The sequence below is a fragment of the Echiichthys vipera genome, assembly GCF_963691815.1.
Source record: "Echiichthys vipera genome assembly, chromosome: 10".
NCBI classification, from domain to species: Eukaryota; Metazoa; Chordata; class Actinopteri; order Perciformes; family Trachinidae; genus Echiichthys; species Echiichthys vipera.
In genome coordinates, this window is record NC_139835.1 from 8057184 (window position 1) to 8084256 (window position 27073).

At 41.3% G+C, this 27073-nt stretch overlaps 1 protein-coding gene across 1 annotated transcript in view; it reads right to left on the bottom strand.

Moving 5' to 3' along the window:
• The window catches only part of col18a1a (collagen type XVIII alpha 1 chain a), a 106424-nt gene extending 84359 nt beyond the window's left edge, over window positions 1-22065 (bottom strand). Inside the window, exons 1-2 of the mRNA XM_083922063.1 lie at window positions 21957-22065; window positions 21781-21854 (exon numbers count right to left, since the gene is read on the bottom strand). Of these exons, the coding sequence (XP_083778189.1) occupies window positions 21781-21854; window positions 21957-21967 (85 nt within the window). The 5' untranslated portion in view covers window positions 21968-22065. The remainder of the gene's footprint in view (window positions 1-21780; window positions 21855-21956) is intronic.
• Window positions 22066-27073: the final 5008 nt, after the last annotated feature.

Genomic DNA, 27073 nt, shown 5'->3' on the forward strand with positions numbered 1-27073 from the left:
AAAACCTGTCTGAATGCTTGATTGATGCTCCCTTTGTGGTTAAATGCACAGCATATCAATTTTAACTAGTCTTTACTCTGAAACACCATCAATTCTCATCCTTGTTAGTAAAAATGCATTTACATACATTAACTGCTATGCCTGTGGGAAAAGAACACATAAATTACATCAAATCACAGCACAATCGCAAGATTTACAGCTGGAGGGAGACTTCAAAAACATACAGTTACGGACAACAAACAGCACAGCGCACAGTAGTCTTTTACAGCGTGCTCACACTATCCTTTTGGCCGCGGCCAAAACCGTTTTTTCAGCTAAAGTCTAGTACCTTTAAGTAGTGTGAGCGCACCCGCTCCGCGCTCAACTGGGGCCAGCTGGGCCGCCACGGCCCGCTTGAAATAGGTGGGCTTTAGCGGAGCCGTTTGCACATGTACGAGCACGAGCGTGCGCACGTGTACGAGCACGAGCACGAGCCCTACGGCAGTAGCGTTATGTCCGCCTGTTCGGACATGTAAATAGAAGGACGGACCATGCGCGGACATTTAACAACAACAACAATGGTGGTGAAAGGTTCACGTTGGTGTGATGGGGAGATGGAGTGTTTACTGCAGATTTGGTCGGATGAAAATATTCAAAAACAGTCGACAAGACGCACAAAAACTCCGAGGTCTGTGGAAAGATTTGTAAACAAAGCCACACACACGCGATCAATGCGTCTGACGTGTTACGGCTTGAAGGCGTATGGACAGCAAGAAGTATTGGCCGAGGCCCTGGTAGTGTGAGTACAAACGGGGCTGGGGCGCGGGGGAAGAGGGAGGGGGGACAAGTACCCTAAAGTCCGGGTCTCGGTCCGGGAGGATAGTGTGAGCGCGCCCTTAGTGGCCTTTTTAAAGCTATGAACGAGTTGAAGCCCGTCAAACAACTAAGGTGGGATGTGTGCCTCTGAACTGCATCACTTCCTGTTGTTCTTTGTGCTAGGCCAGGGGTAGGCAATTCCGATCCTGGAGGGCCACTGCCCTGCATGTTTTAGGTTTCTCTCTGCTCTAACACACCTGATTCTAATGATTTGCTCATTGATTATTGTTAGTCTCAAGTGTGTTAGGGTAGGGAGAAACCTAAAACATGCAGGACAGTGGCTCTCTAGGAATTGCCTACCCCTGTGCTAGGCCCAAAACTTTGGAATCTGATGTGGGTCAATCCAATACCAAGAGTCAGGATTAGATTACATTGTCATTGTGAGGTTTAACAAACAATTATTAAGAGAAATCGCAAGAGGTCTCAAATCAGTTTGTCATCCATCAATCTTCAACAGCTTGTCCCTATCGGGGTCGCGGGGATCCCAGCTGACATTGGGCAGGGTACATCCTGGACAAGACGCCAGTCTATGGCAGGGCACATAGAGAGAGAACCATTCACACTCACACCTACGGGCAAGGATACATCAGTTAACCTAACACTTTGAACTGTGGGAGGATGCCGGAGACCCCGGAGAAAACCCACACAGACACAGGGAGAACATGCAAACTCCACACGGAAGGGCCCCAGCCGTGGTTTGGAACCAGAAACCCTCTTGCTGTGAGGCGACAGTGCTAATACCCCTGTTTCTCAACCGCCATGTGAACATCTTACCCCAGAGATCTCATAACCTGGTTAACAGACCTAGATAACTCCTTTAGTAACCTGAGTATCCGGCCAAGTATTCACCTAAACAGGGGTAAGAGCGGGTTACACGTCTACACATGCTCTCTTTGTTAAAACTGCCCCTTCCCACTCCACTGCAGTGGTTTTTGACCCAGAAATAGAATAGATCAGTAAGCAACGGCTCAAAAAACAACAGTAATAACACAGGCTGACTGAGAACTAGACCATGGCAGGTATGTCACTACTAAGAAGACCAATCTCTGTTACAATTCTGTTGAAAAATCGTCCATTTTTCCCCTGCTTTCCAAGTTGTTGTGATTTTGACAAAGGTCAACCAGGAGAAAAAGCCATATTCCGACCAGCTGTACATTGGCTGGGCGTCACTTAATGTACAGGAGGTAGAGTTTCTTCAGTCATTATTCCAATCCTTTCCCACTCATGGGGGGAACTGGCATAACCCGATTATTTATTTAATTGGGGTAAGACCACCGGTTACTGCTGAGCATGTAAACACATTGAGGGACAAGGTTTGAACGCAACTGATACGTAGCCAACAAGCTTGTTACATGGCCTTATCTTAGAGGGTTTGAACTCTGGCCTCTGAAACTACATTCATTATGTGGATTGGAGAAAACAATGCTTGAAAAAGATATTTAAAAAGAATGTGGCTCAGTAAAGGCAAATCACTTCAATATATTCTAGGACTGTCCCAAACCGAGTTTATTTTAGAATGGTATTCACAAAACATCAAGCACGGTAAGACTCAGATAACTATGGAGACTATTTATCTGGGCCCCTGCTCGGGCTCTTTGGGCAGAGAAAGTAAAAATCAATAACTAGGAGAAGATTGGTATGGAATCACTCTTCTTAATGCAAATGGTAGAAATGTGAGCTCCCTTGGTTCTAATATGTAGTTATGTATGTTAGAAAGTTAAACATGAATATGACTGACAGCTCAAAGTCGAAGGACATATCGGTATCTAGGCTGAAACTTTTCATGAGGACTGAGTTAAGGCCCATAAGGACTGGGGATTTTAAATACCTCTTACTCTCAATATAAACATATTTTAAAAAAATAGAAAATGGATTTTAGAGAAAGTATTAAGCGCTTTTGTACACTTTGTGATATTGGATTTTTCAAATAAAATGAATAAATGAAGAAAATTTTATCCCTGAAATATTTTTGCCTGAAGGTCATGCCTTAAGTAATACACTGCTTCCATCACTGCGTTTTAACTATTGAGAGAAAACACAGGTTCTTTTCTGACTGCATTCATGCAATAGCTGGAGGTTTAGATCATCTGACATCAGTGTCAACTCATAAGAGCATGTCAGGCTTCAACAGCTAAAACAACAGTCTTTAGAGGTGAAACAAAGAGCTTAAAGCAGTCTGAAGTGATAGGAGACACATGAAAATCCTGCAGAAATGGAAAAGAAAAAAACTGTACACAGTCTAACCAAAAAGTGCAGCTACAAGAGCAACCAATAAACAATGTGGATGAAACCTCAGACCACAGGGTTCACACATCTTGTCCTTGAGCTCTCCAGTCCTCCGACTTGACCCATTTTCACAGCAGATCTGTGACCCATTTTACTCTAACCAATAACCACCAAGAACAAGGGAATGGTGGAAGAAAAATGTTGTTTTGGTTCATGAGGTTTAAGTAAAGGCAATAAAACGTGACCTTTAAATATGAACAAAGATAACGTTTTAAGCTTTAAAAAAGCGTGTTAATAAAAACATAATAATAATGCTTTTAAAAGGTCACTGGCATATAATTAGGCTGATTTCCCATGTTTAAATGGCCCAACAGTACGGGATGGCTTACCAGGAACAGAGAAAGGCGGCTGTGACTAAGAGGTAGAGCAGGTTGTCCACCATTCGAGCTAAATAAGAACAAGTCCAATTTTACCATTACCATTTAAAAAAATAAATAAAGTCAAGATCTTGGACAGATTTGGGAATCCAGACAATGTCTGGCATTGGTTCAACATTTCTTCAGTTGGTTCAATGATTATTGGAGGTTTTCTCTCAAATGATAATGAATGTCATTGAACAACAGAGAAGCATAATAAAAATGATGATTCAGATCTTATTAAACTCAAATTAAAATAAAAAAAAACCCAAGCCAAGTTTCCCCAGGTGACTGTAAAGCCTTTCTGTGAGTCACTGATCTTTCGTCGGGATACATGCCCCTGAGCACTGTTTACACCTGGAAAATGAGGTTACATCATGTTGGCACATTAAAAGACTGGCCGCGGACTACAGGGAAGCCTTGGGAGCTTAGCTGTTTTTGCCAAGTCAGTCGAACACTGTTACAAGATGCTTCCGTTTCACAGTAGAAGTCTTTTTTCTATTGGCTTGTAGGGCTCAATAAAAAAAAACAAAAAAAAAAAAGATTAATTGGATGATCCGGTATCAATTTTTAAAATCCATTTGCCGCTTCTCTAAATAAGCGTGTACATCTGAGCTAAATGATATGAATGATGTGTAAAATGCGTTCAAGTCCCTTAAACGGTGATGTGAACAGAAACTATGCCACTTGCTGCACTTTATGGGACAAATGCTCGGTTCACAGTTTTATAACCAGGATTTGTGTGTATTTGTCTGATGTAACTGAATTATCAAGGATCAAAACGAATAGAATCCAAACTAATCAACTCTGGACTGAATCAGATTAGATGTATCCAGCCCTATTTGCTTGAGGGCTTTTATTGTGAAACAGCTGCAGAAAGTGTTGAGTCTGCATTGACTTCATAATATTAGTGAAGGCACTTCCTTTCAGACATCAGTGCTCTGCTACTGACAGTACTGTTTCCTTCCAGCCGAGGGATAAACATTTGTTTTAAATTTCAGCTACCGTATGAATACATATAGCCACAATGACAGACAGTTTTATAGACGAACCATTCAGCATTCCCGTTTAACATTTGGACCCATAGACTAGCTTAGCTATAGTATCAAGCAAAACACATATAGAGCATGCATTTGGCATCCATGTTTCCACTTTCAAAGTGTATGGCAATATTTCACCAAAGTAAAACAGTTAAAAGACGCTTTAAAAGTTTAGAACTTGCTTTTTTCTTGAAGAGCAGGCTTTTAGCACTCTATTAGTGGGGGAGGGGCTATGCATGGTCTGCAAGTGAACTGCAGCGTCTCCAGCAACACGGAGCACCCTGTGTACGCCTGTCTGTAAATAATGCCTGAAAAAACTATCTCCGACTGCAGCGGACAGCAGTGGCAGATGTGGATACACGTAAAAAGTGCAAATATCGGCCGCTGATCGGTCTATCACTAATATCGACAAAATAAAATGGTTAAAGATGCTTATTCTCTAAAGTATATCTTATCTGTGAATCACGAAGCAAACAAGAATTGGTCTGTCTTAAAGCAACAATTCAAATCTTGAAAATATGATAAAGAAACCATAAAAGAGAGCTTTTTTTATAAAAACTGGGAACTAAAAGGACTTGCTGTTGCTTGTCCGCTCTACGAGTCAAAGGTACATTACGGTCACATTCCAAGACGTGCTCATATCTAATAAAATAGAGGCCCACCTCTGTGGCGTGTAGACTGTCCACTGACAAACTTCCCAGGCTATCAGCATTCTTAAGATTCTCCTGCCAGTCACACAGGACAATTTCTGACTGACCATCTAACAACCTTGATTCAATATTTCAACACAGCAAACTCAAGGTTGAAAGTTCCAAACATTACACAATTACAATCACATAAATAATGTGTGTTGCCCAGGTAACAATATCTCAACTTCATAACAATGACACTTGTGGGGTTGAAAGAGGTTAGTTTTCATCACCTTGAAATACTTAAAGACAAGGACTGAAAGATCAAACGTCTGACAAAGGAGTCTGGCTTATTAGCCACAAATTATAAAGCCCACGTCTAGGCATGTGGTGAGACATTGATTGCTCAAGCAATTTCCAAATGCTTTCCTCCAAAATAAAAGAGAAGCAGACAGTGTTTGCCTGCTGGATTTGATCTTGTGAAATGTTTTGTCGGTGTCTGACCTTAAATGAATAATAGAACATGAATAATGATCAATAACGTTGATGGTTTCCAAAAAATGTATGACGAAAGCAGCTAAAATAATTTCACATTTGAGATATCAAATCGAGTGATTTCAAAGCTACACTTTGCAATACTTAACTCTGACATTTCTTTGGTATATTTTCTCAATCCAGCACAGTGCTGGACAAGCACAAGCTCCTGAACTAGTGTATTCTTAATGCATTCAAGATTAAATGTGAAGTCAGTTATCATTCCTGGGCTGCTGTCTGTAATTTGAACTTCCTCTAATTTATCCCCTTTTTCATCATGCTGAAATTCTCAGATTAGAACCTTTTCTCTGCTACAAACTCCAGTCTGGTCCTCTACTTACAGTATGTTAAAAACAGTTGTTTGACACAATCCAGGTTAGATTTTACCACTGTGTTTAAGTTTTGACAAAAGCTTTAACCTCTGAAACCTTGAATTATAAGGAAACCTTTCCTTTGAGCTTCATAGATTTGATGCTCTGGAGATGGAAAGTAAATGCTAAATTGAAGCTTTCCAAATCTGACATTTATATTCGACTCCCTCGCTCACCAACTTTCCCCCCCTCACATTCACTATGAATTTACAAATTCTACTTGCCTACACAGGTATATGATTTACCAAGCAGCTGAAAATGCTGGCAAATTTACAAATGCATATGCACATCCTATCAGCATTCAGAATAAGCCAAAAATGAATTTCCTTCCATTTCTGCTGCTCCTGAATGCATACGTAAATAACATCCTCCACTAAGGACGTGGGCTTCAGGTGGAAAGAATGTGCATGCAGATCTCATTTGTCCATTAGCCAGGTTGTGTAAGGAAGGAGCAGATTGTTAGATCAGTCTGTTGGCCAGTCCCGTCTCTTTGTGCTTTGGTTGGTTCTTTGAACCCGCTAGGCCTCACTCAAGTGTTGAGTTTGAGCCGCGCACAGCACTTCAAGAACGTGTCAATGCAGATCAACACTTTGACAGTAAATCCGACCATGAAAGAGGAGTACAACACTTCTCTTTTTGTCACAAAGCTTCCTCTTTGCAAGGGAGGGAATCATAGGCCCAAACCCTTGACATCTGCAGCAGACTGATAGAAATTCCACAGTGAGGACACCACCACAATAAATTAAAGCATGTGTGCTCCCCCACTTATCTACCCTACACTGGACAAATATACATGTAAATGTATTTGAAGTGGACAATCACTGAGTTGGTTGAATAGTTCAAAGTTGTCATAAAACTCACCACTGACAGCCACTACCCATTTTTCCAGTCGTAATCCATGTTACTTGGCTACCGAGTGGCAATCACATCTGTGTTTACATGAACATAAATATTCCACTAATAATGAGCACAATAGCCCAATCAGAATAAAAATGACTCATGTAACCACCTCAAATGGAAGTAATTGGTACGATCCAGCCCAATCTGAAGTAATTTTTGGTTACAAGTAAAGATCGGTTGAGAGGGGTGGTGTAAACCTCTGATAATCTGTTAAATAGGAAAATAAAACCGACAGGATTTTTTGTTGTTTAGAGTTTTCCGTCCATGCTGCCTCGTCTCAAGAAATATGTATCTACTAGTGGTGGGACATGAAAAAAAATGTATCTAATTAATTAGAGGCTTTGTAATCAATTAATCGTGATTAATGGCATATCAATATTCGACAGAAGTAGCAACATTTTTCAATTTAATGTGGATAATGTGGATATTTGACTTAATATATTATTGAAAATAAAACAGTGCTTAGTACGGTATATTCAAGCAAAGTGGACACCTACCATTGCAAATAACCTTTGCATAAAATAAACAGTTTAACATAGAAAGCTCTTTCTCCCATGTTTTCAAAAACACAGACATAAAAATGATCCATTAACTAATGACAGTCCCTCCTCGTAGCGTTGTCTGTGCTAACATTAGCTTTAGCATGTTCAGCTTTGCTGAAGAGCTCCGGTGGGAGGTGAATTCTTTACACAGCTTTGCTCTTGTCCATGATTCCACTTGGTCGTTTCTTAAGTTCAGACAAAAGATTCTAGACTGTTTTCGATCGTCGCAGGTGAACGTCGCAGCGGTGTGAACTGACCCGTCTTGTTGTGAATCTAGCCGGCTGATGTCATCACCAGCGATTCAACTTGTCAAATCTCCATCAGCTGGTTTTAGAAGATAACACACCTCCCCTGTTTCAACAGCAAAGTCTGCTGGTCAAGTCACTGACTAACTGTCAGCTGGTGGAAAAGGCCGTTATAAACGGGGGCTCAGCGAGCAAGTGTGTGTGTGTGTGTGTGTGTGCGTGTGTGCGTGTGTGAGTGTGACAGAGAAAAAGAGATGGAGAGAGAGGGGGGGTCGAGCGAGCAATACAATGAATAAGGAGAGCGAGCGCAGTAATCCAGAACAAAGCAGTGAATAGGGGAAATAAAACTTTATTTTCTCTGTTTCATCTCTATATAAATGCAGCTGTAGCGAGTATCTCACTGTCTCTGTCCTCATTCATATTTGATGATGCTACAAATTATATCCAGCTATGAACAAAAGCCTGAAAAGTCGGAGGTCAGAACAGAAGTGTAGAGAGGCGTTGCTATGGAGATGATACACCATCTAGTCATGTCGCATTCGTCTGAACTGGCAGGTTTCAGAACGTTGCAGACCTGCAGGATGCAAGTTTCAACTCGTTGCATTGCGAATCTATGGTCTGAACTGAACTTTAGAACTCAAATGTCCGCCCACTGAACCCAGCAACAGCTCATCTCCCTTCTCATCCTAATCGGTTGCATCCTGTGAGTCAGTATTTCGGTCCGGGCGGGAACTCTGAGTGCAAAAATTAATTGCGATTAATTGCGTTATTTTTGTCGTTATGTTATTTTTCTGTAATTACTTAATTGTAATTAACGTTATAAGTCCCAGTCCTAGTATACACACCAAACCATTAAACCGGATAAAAACGCTGTAGTACGCATGCCAGGCCGATATCTGGCCACAGAAATACACCAACAACGGAGAAGAAGAGACAGCGCATAAAGCTTGCATGCTGTATACAAACTCATTACAATAACAAGAAGAAGTACTGTAGTAAACTGTAGTTAACCTAATAGGCTCTGTAGCTTCCGTAGCACGAATACAGGCATTTAGCCCGCTATTGTTGTAGTTGTGGTTATATGATGATGTGTGGTTAGAGGTTTGTGATGATTGAGGTTTGGATGCAATGACATCATCGCTTCACAAAATAGGTGGATTCGCTATCCACATGACAACGCAAGGGTGGGCACCCTCTGTGTGGATGATCGGCCAAAACGATAAAAAACCTTGCAGTTAAAGCAATACGCGTCTTTGTGTGGACAACCCCGTAAGCCTAGCCTACTTCCAAAATTTACTCAGCCTGATGCATCCAATGGTTGGTTGCCCAGAATCCTGCATTTCTTTGCTACAGTGGGTGTGGTTTGCTTTCAGTCAAGGGATAACCCTTTGTTTGGGGAAGCATACCAACAGAGATAGGGACAAAATAAAATGGTAAGTGATACTAATACTCTAAAGTATATGTTAAGCTGTGAATCAGATGGTATATCTAGAATTGTTATGGTTAAGTTAATATTGATATTATGATATCGTGATATTGCCATATCCCTTTTTTTTTTACCTTGACTTAGACAGAATCATGAATAGCATGTATGATTATCTCTAAGATATTGGAATATATTTGAAGTGTTTGAAAGCACACTTTGTGAACTGGATATCGATCTTCTACAACAACTCCCTGGTCCTTTTGCAGATATCCAAAATGCTCCCAAGCTGCCAATTTAAGGTGCACACACAAACAACATGATATGTGAGATTTGTTTCACAGGGCTACAGTAAAGCAACCGGGACACCAGATAGATTCTACAATTCTTATGGTTATGAAACCATGAGATTATGTAACCGTTGTTATGGCAAAAATGAATCCCAACATCCCTAGTCCATGTTAACGGTAAAGTGGGATCTCTTATCGGAATTATTTCAATTTGGGTGAAGAAATACTGTCTATGTAACCGCAGAAGTAAAGACCTTTACCATTCCCTCAGATGTTCCTTTCAGACCTCAAAAGTCAAAGTCTTGTCCTCTGCAGTAGGAGGGGTGTTGGCAGGGGCACAAACTTTTAGCTTACAAGGCACAACACCTTCAAACACCCCTCAGTGAATAATGCTAGCTAGCTTATACTTCACCTTCAACTGACACTTTAATCCCCTGTAATTAATGGTGACAATGGCTGGAAGGGAATGACGTTATGCCTGGCTATATCAGAGGCCCGGGGGATACAGTAGATGAAGAGAAGTAAGTGGGACAAAGAGGGCTTTCATCCACAAGACAATATCAGGGCCCTCAATTAGCACAGGCCAGACTAGGGTCCAGGGTGCCAGCGTTTATTGCTCCTCCCACTGGGCACTTTAGCACAAAAAGCCCACAGGTCAAACTCTTCCTCTGTTTCAGCTTAAGACAAGCAAAGGCATGTTATAATCCACGTGATGGGGCTTTGGTGAGCTGGTACACCAACTTGATCTAAAACAAGTGAACTTAATGAACCAGCTGAAAAATATTTTTTGACCCCCACAGCCCCACCACATGTCTTTTTGAGCTGCGTATTTTAAAAGTGAAAATCAACACAAGATCTAGGACAGAATAATCTTCATCATACCTGTGTAAACATTATGCCTCTAGTCCAAGGTATATGTGTATAATGCCTCGCCAACCCTTCAGACAAGCAACAGGAAACAGACACAAAAAATGATTCAGATAGAGATCAAAATATAAACTAAGGTTAGATAATTTATTCTCAAATACAACCTCTCCCTCTGATCCGATCTATGTATAATGTGCCAAACCAGAAATGTAGTTATTTTCACCTGAAGGCATTCATGAAGCAATGACCTTATCGTGCTTTCAGAGTTTCACTGAGAGAGAAAGAGAAGAAGGGAGGAAACAAAAAGACTGAGTGAAAACAATCACAAAACCCGCCAAGGCCCAAGGCTAGCATGTGCCTGTTTGTGGGTCGAGACACTTCAAGCCAACAGAGGGTTGCCAGGTTTAGACCAAATACAACTTTGAAATGAGTTACTTCCTCTCACTCAGGTGGCTTGTGTATGTTCATCTCAGCAGCCGGTAGGCCTTATGGTGCATTTTTCTTCTGCAATTTTGTGACACGAGGTGACCCAGCCATCTGGTTTTGTCTTTATATAATATGGTAATAGTCATCCATTTCTTATGGTATAGCTTTACAAACAGGTTTGTCTAATTAGTAACGGTTCAAATTTTATAAAAGAGCAAAATGAGCTTCACAAATTTACCAGAGTGGTAAATGTGCGCGGTTATACTTGGCTAATTCTTATCATGTGTAGTGATCCCAACAAGCTCATGAATACATTTGTAACTTTTATGTATCACAAAATGTCTACACAATCTGTGTTGCAAAAATCAGCAAAGCAGCAGCATGTTCAGTGCTCCTTCTGTGTATACACATGATGCGTTCAGGCCCATTAGGTCACCCTACACTTGTACAGCACAAGTGAAACAGGAGCCATTATGTGCACGTGTAGACAACTGTAATGATTAAAATATAGCGCAACTGAAAAAAGCAGCTGAAAGGCGTCCTTTGTAGACACACCGTTAGTTTAGGGAGAACAGAACACGGTATGTTCCATGATCCTCTTGCATTCTTAACTTCTATTCTGCTTTTAACTTGGGCAGACACATTCAAGACAGGAAACTTAAACAAAACTATAAACAGCCAAGTCTATGACCACATCCAAATAATATGGTTATAAACAGGACTTGTGAAACCACAGGGTTCTGTTGAACACGGCACTAACTGAGTTTCATGGTGTGTTTCAGTAAGTCAAGTGGCCAATGAGGGAGGAATCTGAATTCAGACCTTTCAGCCCATCTCCCCGACTGACAGTCCCACTATCTCAGCAGAGGAATGGCCCTGCAAATCTTTCACTGGACCTCTAAATATTTAACGTCCCCATGGTTGGCCTATGTTCCTCCTCTCTAAACCTCTCAATGGATGGCACTGTGCCACCTGGCCCATAACAACCACAGAGTGAATAGAGGGCACCCTTTATTGTCTGCGAGCTCATGATTCACACAACAATTAGCAGCGTCCAAGTTACGAGCAACCGAGGCATTCACTTTGTGGAAATCCAGGCTCAGCACATGATCCGACAGGAGCTTCAGTCTTGGTTGGTTATTGAATGTAACCAAGTACATTTACCAAATTACTGTACTTTAGTAACAACTTTTTGAGGTGCTTATAAATAATCCTCATCATCAGGCCTATATGTGGCGCTGTAACTCTGCCACAGACATACATCAACAATGGAGAAAAAGGGATGTGGCATGCTCATAAGGCTCCTAAAGGGGTCGCAGGGTCGGGTCGAAAGGTGGGGGAATGACATCATTGCACAAATAGGAGGATTATGCTACCTAGATTTATATTTAGACCATCTGTAAGGCTTCGACCCCTAGGTTGGGAGCCACTGAACTTAGGGCGCACTCACACTGTCCATCCGTACCTTGCCCTGTGCTTTAGGGTACTTGCCCCACCCCCCTCTCCCCCCGCGGCCCAGGCCCGTTTGTAATCACACTGCCTGGGCCATAGACCTCGGAGTTTTTGTGCGTCTTGTCCAACTGTTTTTGAATATTTTCATCCGACCAAATCTGCAGTAAACACTCTACCTCCGCATGACACCAATAGGAACCTTTCGCCGCCATTGTTTTAAATGTCCGTGCATGGTCCAACCTTCTTTTTTTTTTATGTCCAAACAGGCGCACATAAAATGACGTCAGAGCAGCCGTAGGCCTCGTGCTCGTGCTCGTGCTCGTGCTTGTGCTCGTACACATGCGCACGCTCGTGCTCGTACATGTGCAAATGTGCTTTACAAAAGCCCACCTCTCCCAAACGGTCCGTGGCCGGCAAGCGGGCCGCAGTGCGGTTGCACTCACACTGGTCAAACGAACTAGGCTTTACCCGTGAAACCTGTTTGGGAACGGTACAAATGGACAGTGTGAGTGCGCCCTTAACTACCTAACTGTATATAAAGTAGTTCCACCACAACCTTCTACAACAGTAAAATGTTACTTACACACTGATGCATCAGTAATAATGTAATTACTTCTATCAGTCAACAGAAACCTTTGAGTTTTTTTCTCCCATCTGTTTATCCTTAAATTTAAGTCCACTACGCAAGATAAAATCCAATACTGAGTGCACCTGGAAAGTCCAACTCTCAGTTTTGGACAGGTACAGTGAAGACAGGCCATGTCATCAAATTCCAGACCTCGCCCCAAAGTCCTTCTTCCGGCAAGACCATACGAAAGTGGAGGACAGGGGTACAGGACTCAGCAAATCCCTCTTTTGTCACAGGAGCTCTAGGCTTGATGGTAATCTCTCCGTCCCATGGGATTCTCCTCAGTTCACACCCCCATGGTGTGAGATTTGTGAGAGGGTAAAAAGAGAAGTGCCTACAGACATGGCAGCTCTTGAAGGACGGGTGAATGAGTGGAATTCAAGGATGCCTTGAAAAGCAGCCTGCACATCATGAGAGTCAATCAGAAGATAAGAAGACGTGGAGAGCAAAAAGAGGGATATAACCACAAAGTGAGGGTCGAAACGCACAATGGCATTCCCGAGAGGGGCCTCATGAAATGCTGAATGGTCTATTCATTCATTAAAAAAACGCATTGGGTGGTAGTTGGTGCTTGTATTAACAGTGTTCACGTCTGACAGTTAAAAAAAATGCTTATTTCAGGTCTGAATCCGCGAAGGGCATTAGAAATAATGTCAGAGGATCCCGTCATGACTGCAGGCAGCTTGTATGGTCTTGGTCACTCGGGATCAGTTCACAGAGAGTGAAAAGCTTATGGTATAGATTTCTTAGGACAAGAGAATGTAAATGGGTGGGGGGGGGGGGGGTCTCTTGTTTCATGCCTCCCTGTGTTCCGCAAGCTGTCAGTGAGGACAAGTGAACGCTCCCTAAAGCTGGAGACAGGGACAAAGTGCCAGGTAGACGGATCTGGTTTCCTTTGCTACAGCCAAATACGGCTTTGTGGTGGAAAAATTTGCACCTGGTGGCCATGGAAACCACTGTTCACCCAGGCTACAGCCTCCAATGCCGACAGACTGACCACAAGGAGCAAGCCTGAAACCCAGAGTAGTCTGGGTGGTTGACAGGTCTATAACAACATAATGTTGTTTACATTACAGTACACTACTCCAACTGCTGCTGTGTTCACCCATGACAGTTTCATGGTGGCTTTTTTGCTGACTGAAGTAGCTCTGGAGCATGCTCCAACATGATGTATGACTATGAGTACTCCTGCCACAAAATCTACAGATGTAGAAGCATTAAATGTCTTGTTATCTCTGTTTTCGTGTTATGGTGTTTAATGAAACCCAATTAGTTTTGTCCAAATGTCTCAAAATACAATTAAAAGTATTTTCAAATATGCTTAACTGTGGTTTATAGAGATGGACGACGCTCTGTTTAAATTTTGTTGGTAATACTTGAGCTTTTCCATCTTGCTCTACTATATGGTCAGATCTTTACAACAAAACCTGAATATACTGTAGAGTCCTGTTATTTAGAGAGCTTCACACCTTCCACTAATTGTTACCATCGATTACAGCTGGGAAAGAGAAGCAAATAAGTGAGGGTTTCACCACAAACAGGAAAGAGGTGCTGAGAGGGAAGAGGGCACTCAGTGTGCCATTAGTGCTGGAGATAGTTGGGTGTACAGAGCAAGTGGTCCTACAAATCCTCTTCTCTTGCAACATAAGCAGTAATTATGGTGTCCCTCTGTATTTTGCCACTGTTAACCCAGCATTTTGACATCAGGGCCAACATGAGAGAACAGCCGAGCGCACCTGAAACACTGAGTGGTGGGAGCACATAAAAATACAAATAACAGCTTTCAGCAACATTCAAAAGGCTGCTCTGACCTGAAAACCTAGATGATAGGGGATCACAAATACTGTAAAGTCCAATCCATAACAGCACTGGATTAAACTTCTGATGTAAGCACATGCAAAAAATGGGCTAAATACACTACATACAGTGGATATACAGTATACACCTCACCTTCTGAAATACAACTAAAGAAACACTTATCATGAAATGTTCTTTTAGTCAGGTCATGTGGCAATAAGAATCAAGCATAATCCTCCTTTTCAATTATTCATACTGAGCATCAATGAAACTGATGCGTTTAATTAATACCACAAGCAGAAACTGGCTTTACTTTGAAGGATGAATAAATGAATCCTCAATGCAGTTCTATGGCAGATACACGCTATCCTAGGAATCTGGCCAAATGCACTTTCTCCCTCCTTTGACACATAACAAAACAATTATGACCTCAATGGGTTTAGGATCCTCGTGCCTGACTCCGCCTAACTCCATGCTAATCCAAAAATGGACAAAGAGGTGGAGCATGGACGGATCTGAGGCGGGTCAACTTAAGTCTAAATTCTATGCTAGCAACCCTGTCACTCAAAGTGGCCACACCCTTAATAATGCATCATTTTAAGCCCTAATATAATTGGAATAGGTGAGTTTTCCTCTACCGCTGCCCCTCTCACCTGTGGGGTCCCTCAAGGCTCTAATTTGGGCCCTATTCTGTTTTTACTGTACTTGCTACACCTGGGATCCAAACTTAGCAGATAATGTACAAATCTATATCCCTCTAAAGTCCGAGAGTGAGGACACATTGTATCCATTGCTCGATTGCTTATTAGATGTAAAAACTTAGATGGACCCACTTACTCATAATACCCGCTTTTGAAGAACCTTGGAGTAACATTAGATAGTGCATTTAATTTTGACAAGCAGGTTAGTTCTGTCGTTAAAACTACTTTCTTCCAGCTACGACTCTTAGCCAAGATTAAGGCCTATATTCATCCTAAAGATATAGAGTGATCCATGCCTTTATTTCTTCATGGCTGGATTAATGTAACTCTTTGTATGTTGGTGTCGACCAGACGTTGCTTCGGCACCTGCAGCTCGTGCAAAACGCAGCCGCTCAACTCCTGACTGGTAAGAGAAAGCGCAACCACATTAAACCAGTTTTGGCATCGATTGATTTTTTAAGCTTTAAATGGGCTGGCAGCTCTGTATTTATCTGAACTTTTACACTGTCACTCTCCAGACAGAGCACTTAGGTCGGATAAATCAAGTGCTGCTGGAAGACCCCAGGACCACACTGAAAACCAGAAGTGACAGAGCCTTTGCGTCGCCTGGGCGCTGGAATATTTTGATCTCACATATTAGATCTGCCCGGATCCAATATGGCTTTTAAGTAATTATTAGTGCGCATGCGTGAAAAGTTGCATGCTGCCTGTTGCAACTCCAGCCTTTGAGTTGCCTTTCTTAACCTTTTATTCTCTTTTGTTTTTTTCTGTTTCTTCACCATATCTTCTGTGAAGTTCTGCCCTCTACAATGAGGTTACTTCCGATTGTATTCATGTTTTTTTTCGTGCTGTTATTAACAATGCCGCTTCCACCGGTACACGCTGCCTTTGTTTACTCCAGAGAACAGCTGACAGCGCTAATGCCTGCCGGCATAACAGCCAGACCAGCTGAGATTCCACCCGAACTCTGGAGAAAAACACACCGGGGACGTAGAGGTGGGAAGCAACTTCTGGGCAATAGAGGAGGGTCGAGACGGGACGGGTTTATGGAGAGGAGAAGATTTAAGCCGTGTCTCTCCTCTGTTGTTATGGGAAATGTACAGCCTCTGTACAACAACTGGATGAACTGACAGCGCTAACGCAGAGCCACCCTGAGTACCGTGAGTGCAGTCTGATGTGTTTCACAGAGACATGGCTGCACAGGGACATCACAGACCAGAACGTCTCCGTGAGCTTCCACAACATGTATTTTTTCTTATTGTACTGTACAGCACTTTGGTCGACTATTGGTTGTTTAAAATGTTCTCTGTAAATAAAGTCTGAGTTGTGTTCAGTTCAGTTATATAAAAATGTACGCCTCATACAGTTGTCATGCATGGGGAAATTAGCTCTAGAGACCAAAACTATTTTTTTGTCCCAGGCTGTAAACATGTTTGTCTCTGCTGTAAAGTTGGGTATTATAACATGGGGGTCTATGGGGATTGACTCTTTTCTGGAGCCGGCCTACAGTGGCCATCGAAGGAACTACAGTTATTGGAACCTCTGTTTTTTTTCTGCCCTGGAAGTTGTGGTGGAAGGTGGTGGTTTGTGTGTGTGTGTGTGTGTGTGTGTGTGTGTGTGTGTGTGTGTGTGTGTGTGTGTGTGTGTGTGTGTGTGTGTGTGTGTGTGTGTGTGTGTGTGTGTGTGTGTGTGTGTGTGTGTGTGTGTGTGTGTGTGGCTCCGTGGAGTGAAATTTCCAATGGCAATGTTTGTTCACATCTAAAGAATGGTAGATGTAACGGCCTAAACATACCAGAATGTTAGAAAATACACAATATTTAATTGGTGGGTGTACATGGACAAAATATGCAAAACAAAGCAACAATCGAATTAACTTTATGCTGCCGATGTGTACATCCACCCTAATTCAAACAGCGTGCCTGGTGATGCTAGGGTGATTCTCAAAGAGGGACATGGTTTTTCAATGTCCAGCACAGATATACAACACTGCAGATTCACTACAGGATCCAGATGGGTTGAATTAAGTAATCAAAGCAGGATGTGACCACCGTGGTTTTCTTATAAAAACACATCCACACTGGAGTAAACTACACCACATCTAGATTTAATTTTCAGCGTCCTTAGTTAGTGTTTCTCATGTAGACACTTTTTTGTCCTAGTCTTGGACAGCTGTGCTGTGTAGTCAGAGTGTGGTCCTTTAACGCTGTATGAGTTTTAAGAGATGGACAGAAATTACCTTATAAACATTGCTGTGACAGTCTTTATGAAACAAAAACAGCTACACGTGGGGTCTTGAGTGTTTTTACAGCAAAGCATCAAATGGGATTTTTAGAGGCAGTTCAGTCCATTACTGAAACTTTCAACTTAAACGATCGCCACAGTGCTTGTATCTGACTTGTGTCTGTGAGTGGTGACAAAGAAGAATTAGAGTAAGAGCACAAATGCACAAAGGAAGTATCAATCCCTCATGTCAAACTTTCAAAAATTCTCAAAAAAAAAGGCACCAGAAAGGAAAGTTCAGACAACCACTTGACATTGTGAATGACCCCCACCCACAAACTCCCACTCATGTAAGCCAATACTGAAAGTCACAAGCTGAAATCGACACTCAAAGATACAAACCATTGTCTGAAAAGATATTTAATGACCTTTAAAATACACAACAAAATAATGTGAGATGGAACTTCCAAGCCTTGATATGAGGCACCTCCAGAGATGTTGATCATGAATAAGTAGGCTTACTAGAAAATCCAGGGATTAGACATCACAAGGTTCACTGAGTCAGCCGAATCTGTGCACAGTCAGTTTATTTCATTTGAGAATTACTATGATCCTAACAGAGGAACCAATCTAGCAGTCGTCCACCACAGAAAAGCTGATTTTTTATTTACTAGATACTAGAGTTGGTCGATTGGACAGATATACGGGCTATTGTCAATGGCTGTCTGTATCAGCTGTTGTTGTTCTTAGGAGCCATTATTTGGGCAGTTATCTTTATTCTGATGAGTTAATGATCTGCCTCTGTAGAACAAGCCGGCACTCAACGCCCGTGGAAATCTGCCTCAGCAGGCAGCGAGGGAAAACAATGTGTTAAACTCTTCTCATGCTGCTGCAGAGGTTTGGTGTTATCATGAGCAGAATTAGAGGTTAAAAAAAGACGTTTTAATGCCTTCACCGTACTGCCCCGAGCTAATCAGTCATTTGCATGCGTTTAAAAACCCGATTATAATCAGGGGCATACTCTGTTTTCCCAAACACCATGTATCACCATACCCCGGGTAAAATCGGAGTTCTCATACCCCGGTTTACAGATCTAGAGAACTCCTTCAGTTACCCAATTATTCATGCATGTAAACAGCATTCCCGGATTACTGTCAGGTTTCTCGTGTGTGCATGCTCCCCACTCTGCGGCAGAGACTTTTGACCCGTAAAATAGAATAAACCAGGAAGCAAGAGCGCCAAAAACAACGTGAAAAAAATAACAACAATAGAGCAACGGCAAGTAACATCACTACCAAGAAGACACGTTTCTGTCATAATTCTAAGTCAGCCATTTTCCCACCGCTTGTGGGGAACCGGAAAATAAAGCTGCATTCAGATCAGCTGTATGTTGGCGGAGCTCCACCTACTGTACCGGAGGTCGATTTACTCCGTCATTTTCCAATTCAACCCCCGCTCATGTATACTGGGGGAACTTCAATTATCGGATCATTCCCTTAACCAGGGTAAGGCCATTTTCGGGTTACTGATGTGCATGTAAACGCACAAGTGTTAGCCACGTCCGGCTGTTAGCGACTCTCCCAGATTTCTCTTTTAATAGTAGTGACAAGAAAGCTTACTAGACCATGGGAGGATTTTGCCATTGACATTTGACATTTCTGAATGTAGTGCATGTATGAATATTTTAAATTACTAGCGGGGCCTGAAAGTTTATCCCGGTAATTTACCAGGAACCAGATGTGAAGGAGGCTTGAAGGGTTTGGTTTTATGTTGTTTCTGTCAAGTTTGGATGAAGTGTGTTTTTATGACAAGTTAAGAAAGCACACACCGAGGCAAATATATCTCAACAATTGCCGACTGCTGCTTGAAAAATGTTTACATTTTACAGGATATTCTATATTCTCTGAAACAAATAAGGTTATGTAGGGATTTACAAATGTATTGTTACTCTTTCCAAAGCTTGTCTCATTTACCACTTTTTCAGATGTTTCAAATGGCCTTCCTGTGCTCCTGGCCATCATGCCCCTGCACTGAAAAGGAGAAAAACCCTGAGCCAGCTGTGATTTTTAATGTGGCATCTAATTCAGCCATTAAATGGCACGGTGGGGTGTCCCCCTACAGCCATTCCCCTCCCCCTGCCTCAACCTGCTCCCTGCAGGCAAAACCACGCTGGGTGCATGTCAAAGATCACATGACAATAGGGATTCCTGACCCAGCCAGGGACTGGGAATGAATCAGACCTAATTCAACCATGTCGCAGGCAGCCAAAGGCATTGCTCTTGAGACAGAATGGCAGGCCTTTTTCAACCTGGACACACAGACGGGACAGCATTCCTGTGAAAATGTCACGTTGTTTGAGTGTTACTTGAAACAGGTTTCCCCCTTTACAAGTGTTTTACCTGTTTCGATCTCCACTGAGATTAAAAGATGGAGAATGATTAAGATCCAGCATTGTGATATAAAAGCGAATAAAAAAAGGAGGACCAACAGAAGTAAGATGAATGGCAAAATGCAAACAATGTTTGATCAAAGCGGTTCATAGTACTACGTGGGATGTATTAGTTATAAAAGAGTATAATGAGTTCGAGAAGGGATACATTCAAAGTGTGTGTTCTCCCAAAGCCCCTAAAATACTGCATCTAGCTGATGGTGATCACAGTCAATCAAATATTAATCAATGTCCTCTCAGTTTCCTCTCCCTATCATCTGACAGCGACACAGTTCTCCATCTGAACGTTTACTCAATGAAATGAAGAACATTTATTATTCAGTAGCAGAAGAGAGTTCTTTCAGTCAGCGACATTACCATTGTGTGTGTGAAAGAAATGATCCTTTGTCATGTCCTCTTTGTTCAAATGTACCAACATTGTAACTGCTGGAAAGATTCAAGTGGGACTTCTGCTTGTGCTAACAGGTTTTTACAGCGGAGGGAAAGGGGAAAAGGCATCTTCAAAGTAACCGTCTGTGGTCAGACACAGATTAAGACCCAGGACAAACAAAGCAGGAATGTACGTTTCTGAGACTTTGGACTTGAGGAAACCTGTAAACAGTCCCAGAGCCACTCTGACCTTCTCAGAATGGTCAAACTGCTGTGTTTTATCACTGAATCATAACAATGTGTCATGGCAGCTTTTTAGTAATCGTGCTATACAGCTTGTGACAGATAAAAAGGTGCTGCAGGATCAGAGTAAAGAATAAGCAGAAGAAAAATTAAGCTTGGGAGATAATTCAATATGATCATTTATTATCTTTCAATGGAACCGATATTGTGAAAGCGATATATCTTCAAAACAATATCAAATTATTTATTGTATATTTTCTATAGTGTTTATATGGCACGATTGGAAAACAAGCGGCACCAAAGTTCTTCGTAAAATACTTTTCATTTGTCAAGTATTTCATTCATAAAGCAGTATACAAAAACATAAGCTTTACCATGTAGTTATTTCTGGGGATCGACCGATATGGATATGGAAGGGCCAAGTTTAATCAGCCTTAGTTGTTGATACGGACTGCCAATAGGACTTTTGCTCCCTCAATTTACATCATAAAAATTACACAATGATGAAAACAAATGTTACCAGTCTCAATTTTAAAAAAAGGAACATTTATTGAACTAAAAAAACACATCTCCAGCAACACAGAGCTGCCTGTGGACACCTGTCTGTAAATAATACCGGGAAAAAACTATCGGCGAACGCAGCAGCCTGCATTGGCCCATGCCGATACACCCAAAAACTCAAATATCGGCCATAATATCGGCCGGCCGATGTATCATTCTATCACCTCAATTCTTTCATATATATCTTTTTCATATCACCCAGACCCAATACAAATTCAAAAGATAGCAGTGGGCCAACAGCAGGCTCAGCATACAGCAGCAGCAGTGTTGCTGCACCTTTCTCAAGCTCAGTTGTGTAAAACATCCCAGAAGCTACTTCTTGTGCGAACTGAGGGACACATCCAGGAGCTTCAATCCTGACTTTTTCATAAAAAGGTGCTGTGAAACCGGGCAGATAACTTCCAGCAGCCTCCCAAAAAGTCTGTTTCCTCAGTATTTTACTATTTGAAGGTTAAGTCGTGAAGCATCCCTGAGTGTATTAGAAGATTTATTCCCCAAATGCTTGGAACAGTGCACAGGAGGTCGCTATGGGACGTTATGACTGTTACAAAAACGTTAGTAAAGCGTGCAGTCGTGTCCTCGGTGCCGGGTCTTACCTGGCCACTGCGGTGCCGCTGGGCTGAGCAGAACCATCAGGCAGCAGAGAAGGCGCTCTAGCCGAGAGGGACACCTGCAGAGACGGCAGCAAGCAAGCATGTTCACAACTTTACCTGCTGTTCAAAAGATTACCCAAAGTCCACATACAGACGCAAACAAAACCAAAGAAAAGTACCTCATCTTCATCTCTTCTGTCACTGATACCGAGGGGGAAAAGCTACATGGAGTGTCCGGGGGAACCGGGGTGTAAAGCGGTCACAGCTTCCTCGGTCCAGCGTCACTGCTGCTGCTGCTGCACGCGGCTCGAACAGCTGATGGGGACTCAGCGCGAGAGAGAGGGAGGGAGAGGGGGGGGGGGGGGTAGAGAGGGATGGGGGGGAGAGTGAGAGGGAGAGTAAGAGAGAGGGGGGGGAGGGAGAGCGAGGGAGGGAGGGGCAGGTCCTAAAAGGGAACAAATTCCGATTGTCAAGTGTTGTTTTTGGTTTCCATAATTACCATAAGAAAAAAATGTTTATTTCGTGCAAAATGTCATATTCATAAAAGTACATTTTCTAAGAAAACCCCTCGCTTTTATGTTTTTCAAAAAGAAATGGAACTGCACTTTGAGCTAAGCACCAAATCAGCAAATGAAAAGGCTGTTGAAACCCCAGACTTTTGTAATATGTCTAACCTTGTTGTAAAATGAACATCACCCCAGGCACATGTTTTTTGTATGTTCCTCTTATGCTGTTCCCTGTACACCATTTGTATCTATGTCAACTCCTTTTAAATAAAAAACAAAGGTACAGTCGTTAGTATGAACAGGCACCCGTGTCATCCCAAAATACTGTCACAATCAGTGGTGGAAGAACTTTATCACATCTTTAAATGGAGTTAAAGTAGCAATACCACAATGTAAAAACATTCGGTTAGGAATGAAAGTCCTGCATTCAAAATGTTACTGAAGAATTAGCACCAAAAACGTCTACTTTAAGTAAAAAGTACGAATGATGCAGAATGGCACATTTTAGAACAATATTCACTGGATAATGATTAGTTATAGGCCTACATTTATGCTCAAGCGTCATAAATGTCACAGCTGGTAACAGTGGGGCAGATTTATATATATATATATATATATATATATATATAGATAGTATTATTAATCTGATTCTACAAAGTAACTAATGTTGTCAAACTGTTACAGTGGAGTAACAAGATAAGCCTTTATTGAGGGGAAATTCAGGTATTGTAGCACCGCAACATAGAAAGAAGTAGAGATAAATAGAAAAGTAAAAGATATAATGAAATTGAAGGTGCACTATTGGCTTCTAGTTTGTACTCAAGTACAGTACACAGATGTTGAAAATTGTACGTAAGTGCAATACTTGAGTAAATGCACTTACACTTGATAATAATAATTGATGATGATGATAATAATAATAATAATAATAATAATAATACATGTGCTTTTTTTACACATTTAATTAAAAATGTACTTTTACGGGTTACATCATTACTGTTGTTTTAAAACCTGTTTCTTGATTTCAGGCTGCCTCACAGCTGGACAGGGACTACAGATAAATACAAACTAAACTCCAGGATAATTCATATAAACTGAATGAATTAGAATAAATAAACAGATGAATTATTGGTTGCAAACCTCTTTTGCCCTTTGTTCCCTTGTCCTCACAGTTGAACAATGATGAGTGAACAGACAGCTTGTGTCTGTTTGGATGATTGCCCCTCCACTGACATTAGCTGGAGTGGATGTGAATAGGTGACAAACTGCAGCATGAGCTGTGTAAACCTAACTTTTCCACCGGAAAATCTTCTGTCATTCATGCAAAGTTTACACTGTCACCACCTCCTCCAGCTGTAGTGGGCTCACAAGAACGGACTTGACGAGATAATGACCACATGTAGTTTCAGTGAAGGCTTATTTACTTTGGTGTATTTTGCTTAGAGAGGTAAGAGGATGGTGAGACATCCATGAGGAAGAGTTTTTTTGTTTGTTTTTAAATGTCATTCCATTTAAGACTTAAAAACCGACCTCCTGCATTATTGTAAAGTATGATCCAGCTTAACACGCAACCAGTGGTAGAAGAAGAACTCAGATCCTAAAGTAAAACTAGTTATTGTGTTGTTTGTTGGTTATTGTTTGTTTTGTTGAGCGTATTAAAAAAAAAACAGGATACACAGGAAGTAAGAAAACCTATAGTATAGGTACTAAGTGGAGAAGGAGCAGGAATTAATAAGCTAATGCTTCTTCCTACTCCTTTTCAAACATACAAAGGGTTTTAATGACTAGTGCTTCAAGTGTTATATATTTTTCACATATTTGAAATAAAGCATTCATCCATTCATTCAAATACCACACTGTAGAAATACTCCATAGCAAGTAAAGTCCTGAATTCAAAATGTTACTGCAGTAAAAGCACAGAAGTATTATCAGCCCAATAAAAGTAGCCTACTCATTATGTGTGAGTGTTTTATTATTACAGAATATTACAGTATTCCATCACTAACAAATACATGTAGATAAGTAATATAGTATTGCATCATGAGCACAGCATAAGTTGTGTAAAAAGTGACTAAAAGTGTCCAGTGTAATGGAAGTTTAAAGTAGCATAAAATGGAAGTGTGTCAAAATTGTACTTGAGTACAGGACTTGAGTAAAAGTGCTTGGTTATATTTCACAACTGCACTTATCAGTCAAAAACAAAGCTACATATTGTGTGACTCTACAAGCAATGTGGCAGAATACACTATGTTATCAAAAAATAACATCTGACCAGAGATCAACGCAGTGCAAAAGAACACAGTTGGATATGTGAGAAGTCTGGCCATAGTGTCTGTAAAATGCTTCCAATGTTGATCTTTAGTCCCACTAACAGACTCAGCCTCTGTTCTGATCAATGACAAAATAAAACAATCCAATCTTACTCCATTATAACCAGCACTGAGCATGAACATGAGCTGAGTTGTGGCATGTCGCACTTACACCAGAAGACCACCAGAGGGCGACGTTGGTGTTCTTTTCGTTTCTGAGGAAACACTTGATTCTGGTCCTGTACAATTCATCAGTGCACCGCTGTCACTCTAAAGTATACTCTGGGGATTGAGTTTAGTTGGGTTTTGTTAGAGGTAAACACAGTCTTGTCAGTGTGGAGCTTGTTGGACTCAAGAAACAACAGCAAACATCATTATGTAAAAACTTTATCGTGATAAATCCTAAATAAGTCTTATACGTTTTTATTATTATCTTTATATGCAGTGATGGAAGAATTACATAGAAATTTGACTTAAGTAAAAGCAGTATTACCCCGAGAAATACTAACCTGACTCCGCCAGATGGATTGATTCTCATTTGCTCAACATATCCATCTGGGAACTCTCCATTGGAGATCTTTTGGGAAGGGGCGAACATACTGGTTTCTGACCAACATACGGGCCAAATCGACCAATCAGATCAACGAAGCGTATCAAGTACTACCAGCTTAGGGGCAAAGATCAGAAAGTAAACAACATGTCGGTAAAGGATATTTGCCGTTTGTGTAACGCAAATTTACGGATCAAAGGCACAATTTCAGGTGCCCGGTCCATATTCAAAAAAGGGTCACAGAGGAAAAAAATGTTAGCGAGTGGTTTGCTCGATAGTTGCGTTCATCTCATGCTTGGAAGCCTCCATGTTGTTTACACTGAACAGACGCTTCTTGTTGCGTCATACCTAAATCTGCCTCAAAAACAACGCTGATTGGTTGTTTGCATGGGCAAACTTCTCCAAATTTTCTCTGGTGCACGTTACCAGACTGATCTGTGAGTAAAGTACAACAGAGCTCACACGATCAGGATGGTCTTGCGGAGGCTATGGAAATACTGTGTTACAATTAAAAGTCCTGCATTGAAAATGTTGCTTAAGAGTACAAAAGTATTAGCATCAAGTATACTTAAAGTACCAAAAGTACTCATTGCGCAGAATGGGCTTCAGTGTAGCAGCTGGTCAATTGGGGGATGATTTTAATTACTTTATATATATTTAATATATTATTGACCATACATCTGGTAGCTTCTGAATTTCCCCCTGACAGACCAATAACGTTGTATTAATCTAATTTTGTAAATGTATGTATTGTTTGTGTTTTGTAGAGTTCTAAGTCTGCAAAGTAACAAAAGCTGATGAATGTAGTGGAGTAAAAAGTACAATATTTGTCTCTGACATGTTGTGGAGCAGAAGTAAAAAAAGTAGCGCAAAATAGTGATGTCCAGATGAAGCTTCATGAAGCATTAGTTGTATTTGTTGACCCCACTAGATGGAGCTCTTGGTTTAAAGAAAAAGGCTCAATAAATGGTGATTCAGCGTGTGATATCAGCCCTTTGTTGAATAGAGAGCTCCATCTAGTGGAAGAAAATGCTTCATGAAGCTTCATTTGGACATCAGTAGTGAAAAATACCAACACTCAGGTAAAGTAAAAGTATATCAAGTAAAGTACAGGACTTGAGTAAAAAACAAAAAAAGTGGAAAAGAGGATAGGCACTGCAATATATTCATCTCCGACTGTCTTTTCCTATCATATAATGAGAACATTCACAAGCTTTTCCTATCAATGCAGCAGTTCTAGGCAGAAGCTCAGGCATGGACTGATGCATGTCTTGGCAGCTTTAGAACACGCATAAAACATGTATTCATCAATGTAACAGTGCTTACTTTACATGCATCATATCGCCTTTTTCTCTCAGCATATAAGGTTAGTTTGTTATCACAGGGAAAAGGCATCGGGTTTAGTCCTCTGGCACTCTTTATTAGTCTCTGCTCTATTAGTGGCTCTATCTGTAGGCCTTGGGGCTACTGCCTGAACACGTCCACAGCTCCGTGAATGTCTGCTTTTGCTCACATTCCAATGTCAGGGGAAAAGAAAGGCAAAATTGTCTGTTAAATGCTATGTTGCAGTGTAGCCTTAGAGAGAGCAGGGCGGGACTCCTTCCACAAAGACTAATATGTAGTCCCAACTGCAGCGCTGTAAGGAAAACATACCTTCAATTATTATCATCCGATGAGCAATGTGTCACAGCTGCAGTCATGCTAATTGTTTGGGGGTTTTTTTAATACTGGGAGCAACAATGGAAGACTCTGAAATGCATTACAGGATCATATGGTATTAAAAGTAAATACTGCTCAGTGAAAACAACCTCTGTGAAAAGGAGAACAAGATTCTGTTTTGTCGTCACATCCTCAGACCTAAGGATTATTTGATAGGTCATTTAATAGCCGTCAAGGTATCTTTATTGAGTCCAAATTTGAATTAACTGCTT